The sequence below is a fragment of the Choloepus didactylus genome, chromosome 2, assembly GCF_015220235.1.
Source record: "Choloepus didactylus isolate mChoDid1 chromosome 2, mChoDid1.pri, whole genome shotgun sequence".
NCBI lineage: Eukaryota > Metazoa > Chordata > Mammalia > Pilosa > Megalonychidae > Choloepus > Choloepus didactylus.
In genome coordinates, this window is record NC_051308.1 from 20,297,486 (window position 1) to 20,313,442 (window position 15,957).

The 15,957-nt window shown below is 37.4% G+C and overlaps 1 protein-coding gene across 4 annotated transcripts in view; it reads right to left on the reverse strand.

The window, feature by feature from the left end:
• Positions 1-2,090: 2,090 nt before the first annotated feature.
• The window catches only part of LYST (lysosomal trafficking regulator), a 237,139-nt gene continuing 223,272 nt past the window's right edge, over positions 2,091-15,957 (reverse strand). For 3 of the 4 annotated variants that reach the window (XM_037821569.1, XM_037821587.1, XM_037821577.1), the window contains exons 50-54: positions 12,632-12,771; positions 12,257-12,354; positions 5,507-5,663; positions 5,030-5,101; positions 2,091-4,124 (exon numbers count right to left, since the gene is read on the reverse strand). In XM_037821569.1, coding sequence (XP_037677497.1) covers positions 3,986-4,124; positions 5,030-5,101; positions 5,507-5,663; positions 12,257-12,354; positions 12,632-12,771 — 606 coding nt within the window. In that variant the 3' untranslated portion in view covers positions 2,091-3,985. The remainder of the gene's footprint in view (positions 4,125-5,029; positions 5,102-5,506; positions 5,664-12,256; positions 12,355-12,631; positions 12,772-15,957) is intronic. The other variant, XM_037821594.1, reaches the window with a different exon arrangement.

Consider the following 15,957-nt stretch of genomic DNA (forward strand, 5'->3'; position numbering starts at 1 on the left):
ATCGACAAGTATGAAAATTATATCTTAATTTTTACTAAGATCTTAGAAAAGACAGTCTTTTTTCTTAATGCTTGAAACTGATTTTAAAAGTGATTTTAACAAAATTAAAGATTGAACAAGTGATTTTAACAAAATTAAAATCTGAGAATGAACAAATGGCTTCAGAAGCCATTCTTTAATGGTGAGACCAGTTTAATTCATTTTGGAAATGAATCAAACTTTGCCACAAAACAATCTTTTCTAAAATTGTCTCTCATTAACTTTGTTCATGGGGGAAGAAACAAGCTCAGCACTTGAGGAAGGTTATTGTAGCCCAGGCTGAAATGACCTTCTAGTTGTTCTGGCCTTAAAGGACACATCATTAATTATTTTCTCTCAGAGCTGAGTTGCAACCCAGTGTCCCTAAAGTGGTAGGATTTATTTTTCTGTTCATGTGATATAACACAAAATTTAAAATTGGTGGTGCCTCCTTCTGATCTCATGTGGATCAAAGTGTTTATATTTTATATTGGTAAATGTAGCTGCTTTTTAAATTGTAAAGTTTAAAATTGGACATAATGCTAGGGTAAATATCCGAGAAATATGTTGTGTAATACGATTTGCTTTGTGTGATATTCCCAAATCCACATTTGGGCCAAACCTAAAAGCTTTTTTGCTTCCCTTTGACCTCAATCTTGAATTGTTATGTCAAATTACAATTCTTCCTTTTGTTTCCTCCCCCATATACCACACAACTGCTAATGCTTTTCAATTGGTCTTTCTGGTTAAAGGTTTTAAACCTGTTAAGTTTTGAAGTGCTTTGGTTTCATAGTGTATGCAGTATTATCCTGAGAATAGGAGTACATTGAAAAAAATAGTACAGCTGTCCACAAATAGTTAACAAATTGGGAAAACTGAAGAATAATCAGCAAAGTAAGGGGAATATAAGAACTCCAATAGTTTCAATCTCTACCTAGGTTCTTTTCAGGAATAGTGATAAAATAAATGCTAAGCTTTTGAGTTTCTTTCCTCCCAACTAACTTTTCTAAACATTGACCTTTGTAGCTCCTCCTTTTTTGCTTTAGACATTAACAAGTCATCCAAATTGTAAGAAACAGATCATTAGGTATAAACTCCTCAGGGCTGGAAAGAATTTCTCTATTCCCTCATCATACCTGTCAGCTAGTACTGTGCTTACACATAATTGGCATTCAATTAATGCTGTTGAAAGGATGAATCAAACTGAAACTTGCAGGTAAAGTGGAGACATTTGAGTTTACAGGTCTACACAGATTAAATGCCACTGCTGAATTCTCTTGGGGACAGCTCTGCTCTCTTGAGAACTCATAGGGCACTGCAAAGGCAAAACAGGGGGGAAAAAAAAAGAATTCTGCATTCTTGGATTATTGTTTGTTGAATTCATGTATGATTTTGCAATGCTCACTAGAAAACATGGGGTGCACACAGGATCTTCTATCATTCATCACACCCTTTGTCCACTGATGCTCCCACACCATAGACTCCTCACAAATGGAAGGCATCTGACCCCATCTTCACCATTGAATTTCTATTTATCCATTAAGTCTAAACAAAAATTTTACTCCCTCAAAGGGCTTTCCTAGATCACCTCAATTTAAATTGAATTCTTTCTGTTATATTCTCTCACAGTACCCTATACTCTACCTTCATAGCACCGACCATAGTTTGTAACTATATGCTCATTGTGTGTTATGATGTTTCTCCACCAGCCTGTAACCTCCCTGAGTCCAGGAAAGAAGTATATTTTGTGTAACACTATATGCTCAGCATAGTGCTGGTACACAGTAGAGGCTCATTAAAAATCGGCTAGTGTGGGTGGGTTGGGTGGGAGCAATGTTTTCTTTAAAATGGTGGTTTGATCTTGAAACTCTGTCTAAACTCCACCTAAAGGTTGTAAAGATTGAAAACTAAAATGTTAGCACCAAAAACATAATTAAGAAATGAAAGTTATCCTTTCCTAGTAATATTTATAGTGGAGCTAAAGAGAGAACATACATGGTTTTTTTTTTAAAAAGCCACCTACTTGAGATCTGGTCAAAATACTGAAATTGGGTAAAGAATAGGTCTTTAAATCTATTTTTATGAAATTTATTCCCAAATTGAAGCGGCAGTGTATACAAAGATAACAGAGCTTGTGATAATTTACAGAAATATTTGTTACAACATGCACATTATGAAATTGCTTCAAACATGTACGTACTAGGTTTCGTGCTGAATAAATAATCCCCCAAAATTAATTTTTATTTTTACATAAAAATATAATATTGCACTCTTAACAAGATCAGTTATTTTGCATATTTTCTCTTCAGATAAATGATGAAATTCGGCCTTAAAAAAAAAAAAGACTGAGTAGCATCCCTATTCCAAAGGGGATTAATTTAAAGTTCTCAGTCAAAAAAATGAAAGCTAGACAAAAGCTGCAATTTTTTTTTTAAAAGAAAGCAAATCACTTCAACGTGAATAGGAATGCTCTTATCTCTGCATCTATTTGGACCTCAGAATTAATACCTGGTGTGTACTAATGACCAAAATCCAGCCTGTTAATATCCTTACACATGTATGCAATTTAAAGTTAAAGCATACTTGGTCATTTGCTTCCTCTTGTATCTATTTTGTCAGCAGAGAATTTGGAATTGTTTAAAGCAGAATGTTTTAGAAAGTCTGGAAATTACAAAAGTAGTTCTGTAAACACCATATGACTTAAATTTCCATAACGCTCAAATTATTCTTCGACAAGAATACACATTTTTATCCCATGGTAACATATTACTGAGCTTATTTTACAGTTTCCAAAGCCAATAAAACAGCACCCCAAGAAAAAACATAGCCATAATATCATGGTAGAGAGACTATTCCAAGATTTTTAGAAATTCTGTCTGTATAGTGTGTAAGTTTCCTATGGCACACACTTAAGATTTTTCTATGGTTCCTGGCATTCTCAGGTAATATAGGTTAGTAGAAACAGAGTAGAAATTGTTTCCTAAAAGAATTATTCTGCCTCCTGTTTAAAACAAAGTAAGCTGTCTCTTTTGCTTTTATAATTCTTTTTTGGGGAAGAAAACTCTTCTTGTACATTAGATTAAGTGCCTTATCAAGACTGTATTGTTAATATCTGTGCAAAGTTTTTACATAGTGGAGGCTTTCTATTGCAATTTGTTAAGTATTCAATGCTCTGTAAATGGCAAATATTGAAAAAAAGTCATTTTGTTTAAAGCGTAGTGAGTCAACTAGGGATATTCAATATCTAGTGTTATGGATTTTAAGTAAGACTTTTATGAAGAAACAGAATGTGTCTGAAATCAAAGATATCTGCATTCTTGTTTGTGGCTGTCAAAAAATTCTGGTTCTACTTTGAGCTAAGGCAGCAACTGGCAAAAACTGCCAACACTGACATTCATTAGTAGTTTATTTTTAGTATTCAGATGTTCTATAAGATGCTTGGTGCAGAGGCACCTACTGAATAATTTGCTTCTCAAAGAAAGCAGTTATTGAGTCCTGAATTCTTTACCTCTTCTTTTTTTCTTTCCTTTCTTTTTGGGGTGGGGAGATTTATCTTAGGGCAGAAAACTCTTTCAATGTAACATATTTTTAAGAGTATTTTATAGAAATAATTAGCTAACCAATTTGAAGTCTACTGACCCTTTTTGAATCATTAAAAAAAGGGGGTGAGACCCTAATCTTTTCTTTAGAATTCCTTTGTGGGGAAAAACTTTAAGAACATGATTTTAAATTTACAAAGCAAGACTTGGAGCTTGTTGGTCAGCGACCAGTGACATAATCCTCCCAATTATCACTCTCTTAGAACAAAACTTTCCTTCAGGACCTTGTGTGGCTTCAGAATTTTGTGCAGATGAACAGATTTTATCATTATTCTGATGGTTTGTTTAGTCATCCATTTCTTCAGGTTCAATAATCTAAAACTCTAGGTTGGAGTTAAAGTGCTCTGAGCAATGCAGATCTCTCACATTCACCCTGCTGCATAGCTGCTGAGGAAGGAATAGAACATCGGCTGTTTCAAGCGCTGCTGGTCCTTCCGACACCAGGCAATCACGGTTCCGTCACTGTTTGCTGTGTACAAATGGTGGCCATCACAGGAAAATGTAAGGCTGTAAAAAATTCCAGTTTGTACATTATAGCTCTTAAAATTGTTCTAGCATATGGTGATCATACAGAAGTTAGTATAAAGAAGTTAAGATATCTTCACTGGAGGAGACAGACAAAATTATCACCTACAACTCACTGACTTACATTGTAATTCTAATATAGTTTAATCACTGCTGAGAAGTTTGTGAAACTCATTCTAATTAGCATAAAATCAGGATGAAAAAGATCAATATGTAAATTTTCTTTGCATATTTTATTCTTTTTTGTTTATGCTTTATTACCTAGACAACAAATACTTGGGTGAAGGAAACTTAAGAAAACTTAACAGTACTATGTTTTCTCTTTATATAAATAAATGATAATTATTTTATGGGGATATTTTATTTCCCTGAAAAAGGAAAGAGTAAAGATGTAACATTAATAAATAATTTCAGTTCATTAATTTACATTTAGTACACTGAAACAAATTTATTTTATTAAAGTAGAATTGTAATCACTTCCAATAGAATTTTTAAAGTCAAATTGTTAACTAAGCAAATGGTAACTAGTTGTTTATTGATCTTTTCAAGCACACTCCTGCAGCTATCAATCACATTACGGTATTTTCAAATGTGGAGGAAAAAAATTAGCTTCTACAAGCCAGGACGCCTAACCTGGGCATTATACTGGCACATCTTTCAATTAGATGACAAGTTCCTGACTCAGATTTTAAGTTCCAAGAAGATGAGGACTATGCCTCTTTCTTGGCACCACGTCATTGAACAACCTAGTGTTCAGTAAATGGTTGGCCTTTTATAATGATAATTTCAATCATATATTTCTTTAGGTTTGTGTGTCTAAATATCTCTTTAACAAAAACATAGTCACAAAATACATGATGAAGAGTAAAGGCAGGGAAAGATTTTACCTTACAATAGGCTTATTTGATTTAGGAAATGTAATTTCCCTCACAGGCTTTAAATCCCATGTGCTCCATAACCTAGAGGGAAAAAAAGTCATTATCTAATTATACAAACTACAATTACCCTTACTAAAAATATCCTATATATTTATTTTTTAAAAATCATCTGGAAGGAAACATAATAAAAAAGCAATAGTAGTTACCTCCTGGAAATTGTAAGGGGTGGGGTGGGAGCAAGGGAACATTTAACTTTGTATATGTTATATTGCTTATCTTTTATAGTTAGCAAACTATATAAAATTTCAAAACTGCATTAAAGTGATCTTTACTACATAAAAAAAGGAACTGAACAACCTACATCTGTAGGTGATTTTAAATCTCTAAATATTAAATAGTAAAATGCCTAGATATTAAAAACTAATTTCTGAAGCTGCCATGTCCTTATAAATGAAAGCAAACAGAGAAAATGAAAGTTCCTCTTACCTTACAATTCCATTTTCTAATCCCCCAGCAATCACATTGATAGATATTCCCTCAGGTTGGTTAGAGAAAGAAACAGAACAAATGATCTCCCTGCAGTGGACGTGTCCAACGAGGTCACCATTCACTGTCCAGAGTCTGAGGTCACTGCCACCACCAGCTAAAACAACAAAATCATAAATCCCACAGATCCTCAGAGTGGGAGCATCCCAGAGCCCACTCACGTCCCTTTGGACCAAGTGCTTTTGTTTTAGTGACAAAGTTTATGGGCAATCCATGACTCTAGACTGTATAAGTGAAATTACTACATTATGTCACACTGAGTTTGCATATTTATCTAAAGACCACGACTAGTGAAATACAAAAAAAAAAAAAAAAAAACAAAAAACGGAAAAGTCATCTAAACTGTAAAGCAACAAGGTAAATTAATCATTAATCTTTGTATGATTATGGTAGTTCAGCATATGAACTGCTAAATCTGTACTATACAGACACCTGGAAAGCTAAACAGTCTTCACAGAAAGCAGAAAATAGTCTATGAAACTGTCTGTAAGAAGTGACTAATGTGATTTTTGAAGGAAAATAAATGAAAAGTTGTAGTAAAAATTAGCTGTGTTAAAAACTAATTCTTATGGGACACAACTCCCAGGAATGAGCCTAGCCCTGGCACTGAGGGATTGAGAATGCCTTCTTCACCAAAAGGGAGAAAAGAAAGGTAACAAAATAAGGTTTCAATGGCTAAGAGATTTCAAATAGTTGAGGGGCTATCCTGGAGGTTACTCTTATGCAAGCTCCAGCTAGATGTGCCAAATGCCCACAGTATGCCAAGCCCTAACCAGCAGTAGTCCCCAAAATACTGAAGAATACCTAGGTCCCTATCTCAGACTTTATAAAAGTTTCACTCACTAAATTTACTTTTCAGAAGCTTAAATACCCCAGAGTGTTCTATGCTAGATAAATCCCAAAACACAGAGGCAACAACCTCTCCAAAAACTGCGGTCGCGGTTACTGCTTCTAGGGGGAGGGGCGGCCGGTAGCTGAGCCCTCAGCTCTCGGGGCTGCTTAAAGGGTACCGGCGGCGGGGGCTCTTTCCCGGAGGCGAGGGCGAGGCGGAGGACTTGGCCGGGTCCTCGGCGGGAGGCGTGCAAGGTGTGGAGGGCGGCGATAAGGACAAGACACTCTTCATCCAGTAGGAGTATGCGCCAAAGAGATTTATTCAGGGGTGATTACAGGTTATATAGGCTGGTAAGAAGGGCAGGGCTGGAAAGGAGGTGAAGCAGCCTTAAATGGCAATACTGAAGGGATAGGGGCTAGGATTGGTTCTGAGAGAACGCCGGAGCCGTTGCAGCGGGGCGGGGGTTGTTCTGGCCACGGTGCATGCGCGCTGGCGGTGGCAGGAGTGGCCTTGGCACCAGGGAGTGAGTGGGTAAGATAAGGAAGTGGGGAAAGGGCAGTTGGGAGAAAGGCGGTTTCCTCCGGCAAGCCTCCCCTGCCAGTGGCATTTTGGGTGAGGAAAAGGGAGCTGCCTTGACCTCGCTCCCCAGGCTCGGGGGGGCTGCAGAGGGCACTCACGCCCGTACCTACTGCCCTCCCCAGGGGGTGATCAGGTCCCCTGGCCCAGGCCTGGTAAGTCGAGGTACAAGCTCAGTCACCCGCAATTCCCCTTTCTTTTCTAATTAGAGGAAGAGGCTTTACCGGAGAGGCCCGCTAAGGGTGAGGGAAGGGGGAGGTCAGGGAAGGGAAAAAGGGGTTGACGGTGGCTCAGCGAGGCTGGAGCTCAGTGTTGGTGTGGTGCCCGGGCGCTTGATAATGGCTTCGCTGCAGCGGGCTGGGTGAAGGTGAGGGGTTTAAAGTTCAGGGGTTCAGAGAAGCTGGAACTCGAGGTGAGAGCGATGTTCAGGTGATTGAGAAGGGCCTCGCGGTTGGCGAGTCGACCGGTGGCGTTGAGGTCGCGGAGGGTTGGTTGTCATCTTGGAGTGGGGGGCGTCAGAGGTGGCGAGTCGCTGATACTGGATTTGCATGAACGAGGAAAAAATGGCATCCGTTTGTTTTCTTACAAGCTGGACAATTTTGCGGATGAGGCAGGGTCCTAAGATGAGAGCTTGCAGGCGAGGAAACGGGAAGCTGGAGAGGCGTCCGGGCGAGCGGGCGACCTGCCGAACTGTTGTGTGGAGACGCTTCCTCACACGGGGCACCAGTTGCGGTCGCGGTTACTGCTTCTAGGGGGAGGGGCGGCCGGTAGCTGAGCCCTCAGCTCTCGGGGCTGCTTAAAGGGTACCGGCGGCGGGGGCTCTTTCCTGGAGGCGAGGGCGAGGCGGAGGACTTGGCCGGGTCCTCGGCGGGAGGCGTGCAAGGTGTGGAGGGCGGCGATAAGGACAAGACACTCTTCATCCAGTAGGAGTATGCGCCAAAGAGATTTATTCAGGGGTGATTACAGGTTATATAGGCTGGTAAGAAGGGCAGGGCTGGAAAGGAGGTGAAGCAGCCTTAAATGGCAATACTGAAGGGATAGGGGCTAGGATTGGTTCTGAGAGAACGCCGGAGCCGTTGCAGCGGGGCGGGGGTTGTTCTGGCCACGGTGCATGCGCGCTGGCGGTGGCAGGAGTGGCCTTGGCACCAGGGAGTGAGTGGGTAAGATAAGGAAGTGGGGAAAGGGCAGTTGGGAGAAAGGCGGTTTCCTCCGGCAAGCCTCCCCTGCCAGTGGCATTTTGGGTGAGGAAAAGGGAGCTGCCTTGACCTCGCTCCCCAGGCTCGGGGGGGCTGCAGAGGGCACTCACGCCCGTACCTACTACCCTCCCCAGGGGGTGATCAGGTCCCCTGGCCCAGGCCTGGTAAGTCGAGGTACAAGCTCAGTCACCTGCAATTAGCTGTGTTAAAAACTAATTCTTATGGGACACAACTCCCAGGAATGAGCCTAGCCCTGGCACTGAGGGATTGAGAATGCCTTCTTCACCAAAAGGGAGAAAAGAAAGGTAACAAAATAAGGTTTCAATGGCTAAGAGATTTCAAATAGTTGAGGGGCTATCCTGGAGGTTACTCTTATGCAAGCTCCAGCTAGATGTGCCAAATGCCCACAGTATGCCAAGCCCTAACCAGCAGTAGTCCCCAAAATACTGAAGAATACCTAGGTCCCTATCTCAGACTTTATAAAAGTTTCACTCACTAAATTTACTTTTCAGAAGCTTAAATACCCCAGAGTGTTCTATGCTAGATAAATCCCAAAACACAGAGGCAACAACCTCTCCAAAAACATCAACCAGATGCAGCCCCCTTCCCCATAATGTCGACACCCCTTTTCAATACGAACAAGTTAGGTAGTCACTGCCCAGATATTCTTGAAGACTGAGACAGTGATCAAACGAGAGGGAGGAGTAGCAACAGACAAGATAGGATTTAACAAAGGATTACAAACACTGAATCTTTATATAAATAATTTCTTTGTTAGTTTCTGGGTAGTAAAACAGCTAGAAGGAAATAACTGACATGGGAGACTTGTAACATATAACATGCTTTGAAATTTGCTCTATAGCTACCTGTTAAATTATACTTTGAAAGTTATTACATGTCTATATGTATGTTATATTTCACAATAGGGATATATCAGAAATTGTGGAACTGTAACCCATAACATTCTTTGAAATTTGCTCTATAATTACTTGTTAAATCGTACTTTGAAAGTTATCACTTTTCTGTATATATATTTCACAATAAAAGATGTAAAAAAACAAAACTAAACTAATTTTTTAAAAAAAGAAAATTCTTCAAACTATCTAAGACCAAATCTTATTAAACAGTACTTTATTAAGCTAATTTTCTTAAACAATACTTTATTAAGCTAATTTTCTTTTTCATTTGAAAGACCTTTGAGTAGCCAAATTTTTTGTAGTTTTGCAGGGGGTGGAGGAGGCAATAGCTTGCCATGCTATTTGGGGTGGTTTGGGGCCTTGTGATGATGTGCCCAGCCTTCTTTGGAGAACTATTCTCATGCTGATAAAGATGTTAAGATGTATGAAAAAGTTTGGATGACACAGTTTCACCAAACTTAATTTTATCTTTCCATCAGAACTACCATAAAAGTAGAGAATTTCTCTCTGTTATTAAGACAATGAAAATATCTCATATTTTATAGGAAAAAAATATTGGAAATACTTCTGTATTTAAAGATTTGCCAAAGACCTTCAAACATCACAGATGAAAATGCCCAATGTTCTACTAAAACTCCCCATTGAGGAATATTTATTAGGAGATATTATCTAACTAAAGCATCAAGATGCAGGAGACTCAGTATGCTAAAAATTATAATTGTAAACAATGGACTCTTCTTTTCTATGTGTAGGCTACATTTCACCCTTTGAATTTAATAACTGATAAAATATTTTTTTAAAAAGATTAACTAATCAGATGAGTATTAGTATGATTAGGTTTGTTAAAGCCACTAAATACATATGCATAAAAGATACTGATGTAGGAGTTGGTCGTTGTAACCCATAGCTATGTCATGGATTAAACTTCCAAAATAAAAAATCTAAATGTGGTCCTGTACTCTCTGAAGTATGGTATGGAACTCAATAGTCAAAGAACTATCCTAGCAGATCACTCAGCAACTCGGGTACAACAAAAACAAATAACTGCTTACCTACCTAAGATTATAAATACCGAAAACTGAGACCCTTACCCAATATCAGATTGCTTTTATCTTAAAATTTAACACAGCAACAAAAAGTCAGCAAGTTGGGCATTCCTCAAAAAACAAAATCTCTATTCTCCCTATACATCCTCATGGAAATTAAAATGAACTGGATAACCACCCCCTTCCCTGAATCTAAGAATCTTGGCATACTGTATTAACTTCATAATGTCACTGGCAATATAATACCACTGGCAACACAGGATCTGGCTATGGATGTCTCACCCTCGTTCAAGGCATATATTTTTATCCGGTGGTAGAATAGCTTAAAAAATACAACAGAACAGCAGCTATTTATTATAGCATTTTCACAGTTTAATAAATTTCAGATCTTATCACCATAAAAACCACATCCAGTAATATGAACTGGGAAATTATGATCAGGAGGAATGAGTTTGCCAATGAAACTTCAGCTCCTAATACAATTTTTTTCAAAAAAAAAAATTCAGTTTTGATTTTAAGGATGGCACCCATTTAAAGGGTCAAGATTTTTGGTAGGCTAAATCTGATAATTTTCTTTCCTTCTCAGTCTATAAGAATAGGAACATCTTAGCCCAGGCCATTGAACATATGTTTGGCCTCTCTTTGAAAAACACTTATTTTTATTATGTTCTCAATATGCCAAATGCGCTTTATGACTTCATTTATATATGTGCCAAGAGCCTTAAAAAGCTTGAGAGGGCCTTCTTCCTCCAATTGGAAGAAAAGTTCTACCTATTATTCTATTACCCTGTGTACTTACCTAGGGACACCTGAACACTCTACTAGTGAGTTAGCAATTGCAGCAAAAGTAATTTTGTTTTTTGTTCCCATATGACTAACTGATATAATATCGTAGATATAAATCACTACTGACAGCAGGAAAGTAATTAACTTTATAAAATCAGCTCCCTCAGGATCAGTCATAACTTGCAAATGTTGCCAAAACAAGAAAGTAGAGAACTCTATTTAAATGATCATTATATTATTCTCCTAGCATACCTCTCCAGGTAACACACTAAAAACTGCTAATGTACAAATCAAGGAAGAACAATTACTAAAGTTATCAATCATCTGTTCACATGTCTATTTTCAAAGTCAACTGTTTAAGACTTTTCCTCTTGGTTATGGTCATTAGGAAATAAAAATGTTTTCATGACATTATTTTATGACTGGGGGCTAAGATTGGCAAATACTTTTCACATATGAAATCTTTAATCATGACTTAAGGCATCACTTTTCTTGAATACAAGAATGAATAAATGTTTTGTAAAAAAACAAAAGCAAAAACAAGAGTGAATAAATGTTTTGTAAAAAAAAAACAAAAGCAACAACAAAAACAAAAAACCCAAGATGTATCAAAGGATGGGGACTACCTGCTATGGAAGTATCAAAGAATTCTATACTGAGTAGGGGGTAAGAAGCGAAAAATTTTTCAAAGTATCATTTCAATTTCATGATCCTTAACAACAGAAATGCAAATAAAATATTCATTAATTTTCCAACTGTTCTTTCCTTCTTGATGCATATTTTAAAACATGTATATTGAAAAAGTATAATGTAAAACCAAAATCTTTGTTTAGAAGATAAATTTTATCATGTAATTTTAAAGGCAAATTATACCTCCATTTATTATTCAATACTACTGTCTTCTCTTAGGAACGAATGGAAAGACATATTTTCAAAATTAGTCATCTGCTGCTACTTTTCAATTAATCATGAGGAAGGTAATAAAGTTAATAGTTAAAAAGAAACAGAAAAAAAGAATAGAAAAACAAAAACCAAGAAAATGAAGATAATTATGTAATAATTTTATTAACTTACACGTGCTCCAATGCAACTTTACATATATCAGGAAAACCGTTAAATTATGACAATACGAACTTCTGCATAAGTTGATGCCTAAATTGAAGAACTCAATCTTGGACCTTACTGTATTTTAATATACATACATGCTGTTACCAAAGTATTTAAATCTGACAGGGACCTTAGAGAACAGAATCCAACAACTCAACCTATCACCTAATTAGTTGGCTTAAGGAACTGTGAAAGCAATGCCCCTGTGCTTTTTTTTGGGCGATACTCACCTGAATCACACACAGTAGCAATATCACCTGTTGTTTCACTGGCAGAGACAGCCGTGACAGGGCTTTTGTGTCCTGCCAGACTTTGTACATAGCACAACCTGAAAGACAAAAGACATGAATTTGTAAATGATCATTAAGCATAACTATATTCTCTTATTTTATAATTTTTTCCTCAGTATATATACCTATTATTCATAAGGCATATATGTTTTCCTAATTGATTTTTTGACTCCAATAAGATTACAAAGGTAAAGTTTGCATTTCATGCTTAAGATTATGAAAATATAAAGATATTATTCTTATGCTTCTATTTTACACAGTAAAAACTGAAACAATAAAAATAGTTATATTTCAGTTGGAGACTTTCTTCTGTACCTGTTTAAATCCCATATGATGCAGGTTCCATCGCTGCTCACACTTATCATTATACTGTATGGTTTGCAAACAAATAAACTGGTTATCTCTTCTGTATGCCCGTAGAGATGTATCTGAGACTCCATTTCTATCTCTGATGGCTAAAGTTAGACAAAAATTAAATAATGTATGAGATAAAAATCTTGCCAAAAGTATCCTAGAGACTACAGTATCTCAAAAACAAACAAACAAAAAAAAACAGGTACTCAAACATTCTTCTCAAACATATTTTTCAAACCACTCCAATTCAGTTAAATTTTTTAAAGAGTAAAACATTTAAAAATTTTTTAAATTTCCCATAACTTCAATAATATGCTCTTTATTTTTGTATATTCTTGTTCAGCCTTTGTACAAATACACATGTATTTTTATAGAGTAATACTGCCATACACATTCTCCCATAAACATTATCCATTTTCTACACTGTCTTCAAAATTATCTTAAATGGTGTTATAATATTCTACAGTTAGTATACTATACTTTACTTGAGCATCCTTTATTGAGAATATTTAAAATTGTTTCCATTTTTTTTTTTTTTAATTATAGATAATGCCATAGTTAAGTACTTCATGTAGAAAAGCTCTGTTCCTTCTCTGAATTATTTCTTCAGGATAAAATTCCAGAATCTTATTATTGGTTCAGTGAATATTAATAATTTTATAGTTCTTGACTATACTTTTCAAAGGAGTTATACCAATTCATGATGCCACCAAAGGTGAAATGCAGTAACAACCATCATTACTAGTCAGCAGTTGCAGATTTATTTTCCAAATAAAGGTTGCAAACTGCTGGTCTGAGGTTCACACTGCCTCACAGATACCAGATGTCCACATGGGGTTTGATTCTTTTTTTCTTCATTAGGCTAGCTGTTTATTATTATAAATTTTTAAAATACTTCCACTTAAAACAATATAGAAAAGTAGAAATAATAGTATAATAAACACCTAGATACTGCCCACCCAGTTATTTTGCATTATTAGTTTTTTTTTTTTTTAAATAATGAAAACTCAAATGTTACACATACAGTTTAGGTATGTGTAATACGGAATCCTATTTCCCTTATCTCCTTAGATGTTATCACTATCCTGAATTTTATATTTATGTTTCCCATGGAAGTTTTATAATCCTACAAAAGGTTGCTGTACTATAAACAACATATACTAACGTTTTTCATGCTTTTAAACTTTATATATATGCTGTCATTCTTTATGTATCTTCTGCATCTTGCCTTTTTGTTCACCCTTTTATTTGACACCTACCTGTGTTGATGCACTGCTGTAGCTCATCTATATTACTTGCTGTAGAGTCTGGACAATGTTTTATTCACGTAAAAATACATATTTTCTACTTAAAGAATCAAAAGCCAGGCAATAGCAGGCTCACACTCTTCCCTGGAACAACTGGCTAGGGGTGTACAGCAGTTGCCTCTTTAGATAGGGCATGTGATCTTCAACTGCATTCAATCACAATGACCAGATTGGCCTTTAACATGGGCCACTGTCTTGGGCTTGGGTCTCTGGGCCCAACCAAAAGGTCCCAAGTCCTTTCCAGAGCTACATGGGCCTCTTCCAAGGCTTTGTCTTCCCAAGGGCAGGTCACACTGCAGTGTGTAGAACCCTAAACCAAGGTGGAACAAAGGGGTAGGACAGAGCCTGGGGTGGGAAGAAAAGAGGAGCAAGCCATGGGCCAGAGGCCACCTCGTACTGTGTTGGCCATGTTCCGATGAGACTCTCCAAGGACTCCCAACAATTCTAAATCCAAACTTAGCCTTCTGGGTCACTATGTATTTATCAAAGCAGGAGGTTAAAACATATTTTATTAAGTAGCTACGTTAATTTATAACTTTAAAATATTTAGATATATGGTATATGGGTCTCTGTTTGCATTCTCATCCTGGGCCCTGCAAATGTGAGAGGCTGGCCTGCTCATCACCTCTTACTGTCTTCCAGAAGGCACAATTCAATCATTTTCCATCTCTGTCTGAGCTCTGCAGCACTGGAATTTATGACCACTCCCCTGCCCCAATTCTAAATATTTGAAAGTTTTGTAAGTTTTAAATGATAATCAAAGTTGCTTTAAATTACATTTCCTTTATTATAACCAAGTTTTAACTTTTTAATATATTTACTAACTCATTTCTCTGTCTGTAAATTTTGTATGCCTGGTTTTCTTTGCCTTTTTGTCATTACATTTAAAAATTTATTTGTAGGAATTCCTCCATTTGAGGACTGGAATCTAAGTATCTTCCTTGTTTCTGTCATATGACTGGACTACTATTCCAGTCTAGGACAACCTTAAACCAAAGGCCACTCTTGAGGATCCCGGACAAGCCAAGTAATTTCAAAACAGGCTGTAATTCCATGCAAGGCTTGGTCCTCATTTGATTTGCCCTCATTCTGAGGGTGCAGCCCCTTAGGGACCCAGCTTTTTGGAGGAAAGTCTCCTGTGGGACTCCCCAGCATATCTGGTCCCTAGGTATTGTTTTCTATTCCTCCCACAAGAAGCTGGCCAAGGACAGTGTCAAAATTCCAAGATTGACAGAGACCTCGGGCTAAAGCAGCCTCTCTGATTATTTACCTCTCTGGCCTCGTAACTCCTTGCTAACTTGTCAACTCTTTGATGCTTTTAAAACCTTTTTTTTTTTTTAATCCAGTCTTAATTGTTTAAGGGGAGGGTTATTTCAAATGACATTTTAAGAAACAGGACATTTCCTCCCAGACTTTCTATGTTGGCCATGATCATAGACATTTTTAATAAGGACAAATGAATGATTTGCACGTTATATAAAGGAATGATCTGAGATGCAATTCATTCATTCATTAGTACTAACTGCCTGACCCTGAAATACGAGTTGCGTATACAGAGATAAAAGATACAGTCCTTTCTTTCCAGGAGAGGATCTATGCAGACTACCTCAGGACCTACAGACAAGTCACTTCATTAGACTGGGGAGAAAGAATAAAGGGAGGATTCCCCGGGGAGACGGCGTATGAACTGAGGTTTGAAGAACTAGCAGAATTTATTCAGGCAAAGAAAAAAGGTTGTCAAAGGGTATTCTAGACTAAGAAAGCAGTATGTGTAAAGGAAAGAAGACATGAGGGAAAGTGGCAAGCAGATATACATGGATGGGAAGTAGGCAGCAGGAAGAGTTGAGGGTGGTGAGGCAGACAGTTAGATCATTAGAGGCATGGTGTGTGATGCCGAGCAAAATGGATTTTACCCCCCTAATGAGGGGTCATTAAAATTTTTTTAAGCTGGAGAGTAATATGATCGAATCAGCATTTCAG